Source organism: Misgurnus anguillicaudatus, chromosome 5, assembly GCF_027580225.2.
Source record: "Misgurnus anguillicaudatus chromosome 5, ASM2758022v2, whole genome shotgun sequence".
Classification (NCBI taxonomy): domain Eukaryota; kingdom Metazoa; phylum Chordata; class Actinopteri; order Cypriniformes; family Cobitidae; genus Misgurnus; species Misgurnus anguillicaudatus.
This window is the reverse complement of record NC_073341.2, coordinates 22,928,183-22,938,014: the sequence shown is the minus strand read 5'-3', so window position 1 is coordinate 22,938,014 and position 9,832 is coordinate 22,928,183. Positions and strand designations below refer to the sequence as shown.

At 36.8% G+C, this 9,832-nt stretch overlaps 1 protein-coding gene across 1 annotated transcript in view; it reads left to right on the top strand.

Moving 5' to 3' along the window:
- Positions 1-1,252: 1,252 nt before the first annotated feature.
- Positions 1,253-9,832, top strand: part of fancc (FA complementation group C) — a 39,137-nt gene continuing 30,557 nt past the window's right edge. Inside the window, 2 exon segments of the mRNA XM_055168004.2 lie at positions 1,253-1,521; positions 3,908-4,073. Coding sequence (XP_055023979.2) covers positions 3,918-4,073 — 156 coding nt within the window. The 5' untranslated portion in view covers positions 1,253-1,521; positions 3,908-3,917.

The window sequence follows — 9,832 nt, the reverse complement described above, 5'->3', positions numbered from 1 at the left end:
AGGAAAATCATTGGGATTGACACATGGAAGACTGTGCATCATGTTAAACTGTCGAATTGTGAATATTCCGTCATAGCAAAACAATAAATCTTTGTACAATGCATGAATTTCCGCATTTCTGGGTATTTGGTATAGTTCCAGCATGATTTAGAAAATTAAGACCAAAATGTGTGCTTCAAAAAAATCTGACTTTAAATGAAAGCGTAACTATAGCAAGATTACAAATTTACTTCTTTAATAAGTAAATAGTGCAGAATCATTATTTTTAATATTATTCATATTACAATACTATTATTTATTTTATTTATTATTCATTATAATGTTTTTGTTCTAAAATGTAAAAATATTATCACCTTTTTTTTTTAATTCATATTCTCTTGTAAACATCTATCCTTTTTAAGAATTCCCAAATTTGGCATTTCAGTAAAACTATTGAGAAGCACCCTGATAAGACTTAGTGCTTTGAAACACATGTTAGACAACAGATGTCTATATTAAAATGCTCAATATGCTGCATTAACTATGGTTGTTGTAAGTTTAAGGGTATTGTACGTTGATGCTGAATAGGTTCACCACACAAATGCACTGGGTGGATTAATGTGTCTATCCTGAACATCTTATTTTAACCATCCCATGTGAGGGATCAGATTATTCCTCCAAACATTTTCATAAAGTAGGTTTAAAAACTGGAACGCATTCATTTTGTTTGTCAAACTTTTCAAACAACGGAGTAATGTGAGAATTTGGGAAATAATACAGTTTGCAGGCCAATATGATTTATCTTCTATCTAAACCACTTGCATCTGATCTAGACAGAGCCCTAAGGTCCTGTAGCAGTTGTTTTTAGTATACTGAGTTTGATCTCCTTTAAACAGTGCCACCTAATGGTCAAATGCAACAGTCCCTCACTCATACTGTATAAGAAATGAGCATCCAATTACAAACAAATACTATATAAATTTAAGAATCAAAAAATAAATATACATATTCTAGTTTAGTTTTATAGACCCAGAGTATTTAAGTTTCTTTCTTATATATAAAAATTGAAGAAATAAATTACAAAACTGATTCAAATCAGCTTTGTTCTAAGTAATAATAATGTTATAGAATTCTACATAAAACACTTTTATGACCATATATACATACATGTATATATATATATTTATAAAAGAAACAAATCTACTTTAATCTGCACTTCAGTCCATGCTGCTGTGTCGCCCCGCCCCTTTCACGGCGCACAGCCAATAGCAGATGACAATATCCGGTTTAAGCGTCTAAGAGGGAAGTTCGGAAAGATTTGTACAACACTGCAGCCTATGCCGCCAAAACTTTTTAGGTTAATTTAACTGTGTTCCATATCATTAGCTTTCAAATTTCAGAAGGGATGACAGAAAGCACATGTCAGCAGTAGGACTGAACAGAAGAAGGACGTCGCGAGAGTCTCGTGCTGTCAAACTGAACGACAGAAATCTGCAGAATCTGCATCTGGCGAACACACTCTTCAGCTGACTGATTTTAAAGGTAATATCTGATAATAACTGCTTGGATTTGTTTATGCAAGCCTTATTAATAGAAATGAACGAATCCTGCCTTGGTGAAAGGTTACCTTATGAATATTAATCAGGTGTTTTTGACGAAAGTGACGACATGGTCTAATTAATATTTATGACATAACTCGTACATTACATCAGATTTACATACAGGCATTTAGCAGCTTTTATCCAAAGCGGCTTGAGGAAAATAACAGAGCTTGTACGTGTGATCAGTCACAGATGTAAAATATAACAGTTAATGTTACTAAAGTTATTAAAGTTCATACGTGTAAACTTGAAATAAACATGTGTTGTTGAATTAAATGTATCTGTTTAATTAAAATGTTTAAAAGCGTTTCGCTGTTTTTCTGTCTGGAAATGTAAGCTGAATTTAAAATGCTATACGTAAGAAAAATTGACGACGGGACATTGAATTATTCTAAATTATTGTCAATAGTTCTGATTGGTCGAGAAATGTTTCAGGGGTATGCATTATTTTAGATAAACGCACACCTGACCTGTCAAATGTCTTAAAATAACCACCATAGCAAATGTCTTAGCAATGTCTATGGTAACCGTGTTATAAGCGGAATAATTGACTCCGGTCCCTTAAATTATTTGAAAATTAATTATTTATCATTATTTTAAATGATTTTCAAATAATTCAATGTCCTGATGACGTTGAATAATAAACCATATTGATTTGTATAAATGTTATTTTGTCGATTTTGTATATAAAAGTACAAATATAAACAGGTCAGCAGTTTTATATCTCAATTATGATACTATATACGATATAATATAACAATGCTACAAAAACTGAAATAACATAAATTTACATGAAGCAAAGCATAGTTTTAAATTAAACACAAATTAAACATATTTGGTTTGACAAATTAAATTTAAATCTTTAAATAAACGTTCATAAAGTAAAAAAATCTGCTATTTTAATTATTATTGCGAGTAAAATAATACAAGCCACATTGGAGATTTGAATTATATTTGTTTATGAATTAAAAAATTAAATGTAAAATAAAATTGGCAACATATTCAGAGCAAAATGAAATAATGTCTTAATAAAATAAAATATCTTTGAAAATCAAGGAGTGGTTTACATGTATTGGCCTAAAAAACTTTTTTACCAAAATTTGCACCACAAACTAGTAATGAGGTATTGTGGTTGTTGTGTATGGGTTTGTCACTTTTTTACAAAAATCATAAACATAAGATCAGTGGTGAAATATCATAGGTGAAATATATTATATTGACACCTAGTGGAGATTCTCAAAAATGCAGGCGATTCAAATTTTAAGTGGGCATAAAAACTGTAAATTTTCAGACCGACAGAATCTTTACAATATAATGTCATTTTACATAGTTTATTATTAAGATTAATAAATTTCTTTCATCTCTGAAAAGGCTGACAGATTGTTTAGTGAAGTGTAATAATGTGCGTGCCCTCCAGCTGAAAATGTCAAAGCTATTAGCACCACTGTAAAAGGAACTTCAGTCACAACATCGATTGCTTAACCAGCTATCTGAACAGACTTTAAACACTTCATGCCATCTTTAGTTAGTTTTGGTCAAAACAAGTACAACTTGTTTTACTCTTCTCTTGACTGAGTGTTGCCCATCAAAAGCTTAATTGTACATTTGTGGTCACTTTTCTAGCATTTTTTTGGACTGGCACACACTCAGGGCATTAGTATGCGTTGGTACATGCCGATGTTGACACTCTCTAGTCTAGCGCATAACATACCACGAGTAATTTTTACCCTTGCACAAAATCCGATAATGTTCTACCAGGATTCGTTTTGGAAATTATACCCTTGGCTGTGGCATTTTATTGGCCAGGCAGCTATGTCCCCCTAAGGACTGGTGAAAGCTGTGCACGGATGACAAGTCAACAAGAAGCGTTTGTTTGTAGATTGAAAAAAGGAAAGAAAGGCTAATTATATATTTACATTGTCTCACCCAAGGGATTTTACCAGCAGGGGCGATGGCAAGACATTAAACAACTCTGCCGTTACAAGCAGATCATAAAAACACTCCTTGTTGTGTTTTTCACAAACCTGTCATTAGGCTAAGAGCAACAATTATCCATAAACTCCTGCTCCTGCACACACAAGCTGTTTGAGATCTTTTTTTACTCCGCTACACTTTGCCATGTGAGAATCTGACCTCCTAGCATTACCAAGATGTTGCCATTAATGGCTTCAACCTTGTTTGGCTATGTTTATTTGTCAAAAATACTTCATTCCTGTCAGAAGATCACATGATATTGTAATTGCGATTGTTGTGAATAACTTGCCTTTTCCATCATGAAAGGCAAAGCACCCTGTTTAATGTTTGACAAGATTTTTATTTGTCCTCAGATTACAGATAATGGCATCGTTTTCTGAGACAGAAGTGCAGTTCTGGATGGCCAAAGCAGTGAACTGGTGTGAAACTACTTCTGGGTCAACGCTTCTGGACACAAGCAGACACCTTAATGGTCTGAGAAGCTTTCTCCAGCAACTTCTACAGGGGCTTCAACAAATGGTATTTTATATTATTATCTACAGTGCGGAAAATAAGTATTTGAAGTTTGAACACCCTGCTATTTTGCAAAATCTCCCACTTAGAAATCATGGAGGGGCATGAAATTGTCATCGTAGGTGCATGTCCACTGTGAGAGACATAATCTAAAAAAAAAAAAAACAGAAATCACAATGTATGATTTTTTAACTATTTATTTGTATGATACAGCTGCAAATAAATATCAGCTAGAATTCTGACCCTCAAAGACCTGTTAGTCTGCCTTTAAAATGTCCACCTCCACTCCATTTATTATCCTAAATTAGATGCACCTGTTTGAGGTCATTAGCTGCATAAAGACACCTGTCCACCCCATACAATCAGTAAGAATCCAACTACTAACATGGCCAAGAACAAAGAGCTGTCCAAAGACACTAGAAAAATTAAATAAACAACATTGTACAAGGCTGGAAAGGGCTACAGGGAAATTGCCAAGCAGCCTGGTGAAAAAAGGTCAACTGTTGGAGCAATCATTAGAAAATGGAAGAAGCTAAACATTACCGTCAATCTCCCTCGGACTGGGGCTCCATGCAAGATCTCACCTCGTGGGGTCTCAATGATCCTAAGAAAGGTGAGAAATCAGCCCAGAACTACACTGGAGGAGCTGGTCAATGACCTGAAAAGAGCTGGGACCACCGTTTTCAAGGTTACTGTTGGAAATACACTAAGACGTCATGGTTTGAACTCATGCATGGCACGGAAGGTTCCCCTGCTTAAACCAGCACATGTCTAGGCCCATCTTAAGTTTGCCAATAACCATTTGAAAATTATTTATCATTATTTTTTAATGATTTTCAAATAATTCAACAGCCTGATGATGTTGAGTAATAAATCTAATGAATATAATGTATAAAATATAATGAGTATATTCTAAAAGTACAAATGTAAACAGGCAAGCAGTTATATCTCAATTATGATACTATACGTTATAATAACAATGTTACAAAGACTGAAATAACATAGATTTACCTGAAGCAAAGCATAGTTTTAAATGAAACACAAATTAAGCATATTTGGTTTCACAAATTAAATCAAAGCTTTAAATAAACTTTAATAAAGTAACAAAATCTGCTATTTTAAATATTATTGCGAGTAAAAAATAATACAAGCCACAATGGAGATTTGAATTATTTATGTTTATGAATTAAAAAAAAGTGAATGTAAAATAAAGTTGCCAACATATTCAGAGCAAAATGATTGATGAAATGAATGTCTTAATAAAATAAAATATCTTTGAAAATCAAGAAGTGGTTTACATGTATTGGCCTAAAAAATCAAGTTATACATAATGATTAAAAAAATTATACATTGTGATTACTGGATTTTTTCTTTTAGATTGTGTCTCTCACAGTGAACATGCACCTACGATGACAATTTCAGACCCCTCCATGACTTCCAAGTGGGAGAACCCGCAAAGCAGCAGGGTGTTCGAATACTTATTTTCCTTACTGTAAATTAAACACATATGATTCCAATAGCTATAATGCAAGATTCTATAAACTAAAACTATAAATTAGATCATCCATATCTTTCTGCATAGCAATATTCCTCATTATACAAATAGAGATTTGTTACATTGAAATTTACACTATGCACAGCGTTAAAAAATCAAGGTTATAGTGCTTTAACTTGGGGCTCTTATTTAGTGGACCTAACAGAAGCTACACTGTGCAGATGAAGGCAGAAGATTGGCACAGCAGCAGTGCTGATTTAGTGGTCTAATAGCCACCCAGGTACTGCCAGCGTTAACCTAATGTATCCCTGCATCAAGTGTTGCGAATTTGGATGAGGTAGCATGGGGTAGGGTAACTCTGTGAAGGTCCAGTGTTAAGAAACTTTCTGCCTCCCACCGACTCTCAACACCTTGAAAGGAGCTCTTTATTCACCCTGCGGCGGCCTTTCACACCAGCCGATCTCATGTTGGCCCTGCACACCATGCCGCTTCAGTGTCTGGTGTGTTGGAAAAGAAAACAAATCGCACAGTTGTCAGACTTTCTCTTACAATGGCCGTCCTGCCAAGATGCAATCATCTCTTCCGTTTCCATCTGTCTCGGCATGCCCCGGTGACGCTATTCAGCAACGTGACGGGATCGAGATTTCTTAATTGGCCCTAAATGTTTTTCCCGGCAGACTCTCGTAAAACGGTCTGAACTAAATGAATGTCAGCATCAGCGCTCGGATGAGTTAAGTCTCGCCGTGGGATGAAAAATGTCTCATTTATTTTAATTTTCCTCATTTGCATTCCATCAGACCCTGCATGGTTTTCTCACTCACTGCACAGGACTGCTGAAAAGGGGGGGGGGGGGGGGGGTTTGCTGTCCCGTAAACATACTTAAGCCTGGCACGGTTGGTCTGCCTGTGCTCAAGGGGAGGCTGAGAGATGCTGGTGTATGTGAACACATTCGGTATTTGCTGACTTGGGAATGTGTACATAAGCTTTTTTCCCCTTAACCCCCATGAGAAAACACCTCTAGGATGGTGCGTACAGACTTTGAAAAATTTGCTCATGCCCCTGTTTGGGAACTGGATTATAAGATGGATCTTTTTGGCATGTAATTTACAAGAATTCTGTTAAAGGGAGTAGGCATGGGCCGGTTACCAGTTTCAAGGTCAAGGTTTCAAAACCACTAAAAAATTCTGTGATACCGTCTCCAGGGTATGAGCTGTGTTATACAAAATTCATTAAGTCGTGTGATTGATTGGATGCTTACATTTAATATACATTACGAAAATATAATATATTTTTTGATATTGCATAATTAAATTGATATTATAATTTAAAGGCTTTATTTTTACCAGGCATTTGAAAATAACACATTTTAGTGTTGCAATGGCAATACTGCAACACCGCCAGAATCTTATACCGACCCATGCCTACAAGGGAGTATGTATTACTGTGCGTTCACACCAGACGCGGAAGAGGCAGCAAAAACGCACTATTCCAGGCAAGGATTAACGCACGGACCTACTGGGCACTTGGCCAGCAGGGGGCCCTGTCAAATTTACTGTGTCTATTCTTTTCAAATAAATATTTTAATTTTATTTTCAGTAAAATTGTGTTAAATACTGAGGGATAATGTGATTTTTTTTGCAGTTGCAAAGTATTAACTAGTAAATAAATCAAATAAATAATTTAAATATATTGCTGCTCTGTTGAGAGGGACATCTAGAGGCGAGTGAAAAGCATTGCGTAATATAAAAGTCACGTGTAGAAGACGGTTACTCAAAAACTAAAACAAAAATGAGTTTAAAACCACAACCAAGTGGATCAATGATAAGAAAGCATAAAAAGGACAGCTTTTACTCACCCTGACAGTCAGCAACTGTGAAGGAGAACGTTCATTTTCTCTAATGGCAAGAGTAAAAAATGAACTAAGAAGCAAAATGTGTCAAGGATGTCTTTAATGGCCATTGAATGTGATCTTGTGAGGGAACTGGATTTTGATGATGTTGTGGAAGCGTTTTCTCTGAGGAAATCGAGAAAGATACCCCTCAGCTAAAGTTGAAAAATATTCAACTTTGGGTAAAAAGCTCCGCTCATCAATGTCAGTTCTAAAGCGGCGTCCAATCACAGAGGAGGAGGGGCGGGACAAGTATCACAGCAACCAACCGTCTCACAGCTGACATATTAGAGCTACCAAAGCGCTTAGCTGAAGAAAGCTGGCACTCAGCTGAAAAACAGCTGCCATTTGGCGTTGTCCAGGCGTTTTCAGCTGCGTTTAAAAGTTTTGGTGTACAAAACCCCTAAAACTTTTGGTGTGTCCTGTCCCACAAAGCTTTTACGCCCGCGACCTGCGCATGTTTTCAATTGATTGCAATGGAAACTCGACACTTTTCAAATAAGCAAGCAGCTAGTGGGTTTTTTTCCGAGCTGAAAACCGGTGCTCGGGTTTTTTCGCGCTGAGCGCCGAGAGGTCAAAATATTCAACTTTGAGTGAAAGGCTCCGCTCGTCAATGTCAGTTCTCACACGGCCGTCCAATTACAGTGGAGGAGGGGCGGGACATTACCGCAGCAATCAACCTGCTCACAGCCGAAGTATCACAGCTACCAAAGCGCTCAGCTGAAGAAACAGCTGGCATTCGGCATCCTCAAGGCGTTTTCAGCCGCGTTTAAAAGTTTTGGTGTGTCCAGCCCCTAAATGCCTGTGGTGAACGACAGTTACACATGAAATGTAACGAAATGTCTACTAAATGTAGAAGTGTAAAATATTTATGGAATTTTCTCCTGTGATATGATTTGGAGAGGTCAGAATCTTTTTGAGTATGTTGTACAGTATGTGAGATATTAAAAAAAAACAATTTGTGGTGTGAAAGTACAGAATATTGTGTGCATTCTCTCCCCGCGTATTAGTGCCATTGTTAATCCTGTAAGATAGGGCATACAGGCAGAGGCGAACCAACACTTGAGCCCTGTGCATACAAGTGCAACGCTGTTGCCCAAAAAATTGGTAAAGGGGGCCTTTAGCCCTATTCGGACGGGATTAGGATTAGAGGGGGACCTCTGAGAAAATCGTGCTTCTCAGAGGTCCTCGGTGTTTTTAATCCTGTCCGAATCGGCCATGTCTGTGTTTTTCTCTGACGACCTCCGTAAGAATTCCAGAGCAATTTACCTACTGTTTTTCGCCGAACTCAGAGGTCCTCTGAGAAATGTAATCCCGTCCGAATGCAAATGTCTGTGTTTGCCCGCAATATCTTTTGAAAACGCGGTTCTTGTCGTGTTTTGGCCAACGTGATCTGCCGTAAGGTCTTACTAATGCGCGTATATTGTATTTCCTGAGTCCCATTCATTCAGATATGAATGTTTTTTCGCATTCGGCAAAATAAAATAATTAAATCAAGACGAGCTGAATATCATACACTGTTAAGACTGGCCACTGTAATATCATTAACGTTATAAGAAACTCCGTTCAAAGTTGTTCAACTCCGGAATGGTAATGTTAATTAATAAAGATATTCAATTTTATTAATCATTATTTCTTCATTTCTTTGTGTTATTATAAGCAGACAGTTGTATAAAACACGTAGGCTAACGTTACTTTAGTAGGATTTGTATATTTTATTTTAATTTGTTAAAATTAAATTAATAAATTATATGTTCTGTCATAATTTTACATTTGAAGCAAAATATTAAACATTACAATCACGCGTATCCAGAGCACGTGCTACTGCAACGCCCAAATGCATGAAACAGACACTCCCATCTCTGGAATAGCCTGCATCATTTTAATCCCGTCCGAATCGGTGCATAAAATCACAGACGTCCTGGGGGACACGTTGAAACTCAAACGTTGTTTGGAAAACTAATCCCGTCCGAATAGTGCTTTTGAGACATCCGTGCCCAGGGCACATCATCGCCATAATCCGTCCCTGCACTATTCGCGCGTAGTTGGACACTTGAACATTTTGAGTTTACTCGTCTCATTCTAGTCATTCGAGACATTCAAGCGTAAATTCACGTCATGGGAGGGGTTTATATAGCTCAAATTGAGTAAACTTACCAGATTGTTCGACCTCCTCACTCTTCCAAACAAGATCCTTCCTGTTAAAGTATGAAGATTTATTGTGTAGCGATGATAATTGTACTCAATTGTTGTTTTGTTTTTCTGCCTCAGCTCGCTTCCTGTAACCATGTCAGTGCTAGAGCAAGCTCCTGATTGGTTAACGCTGCACAAAAATCTGCCAAAGTTCAGATTTTTCAACTCGCGGATCACGCGGCAACACTC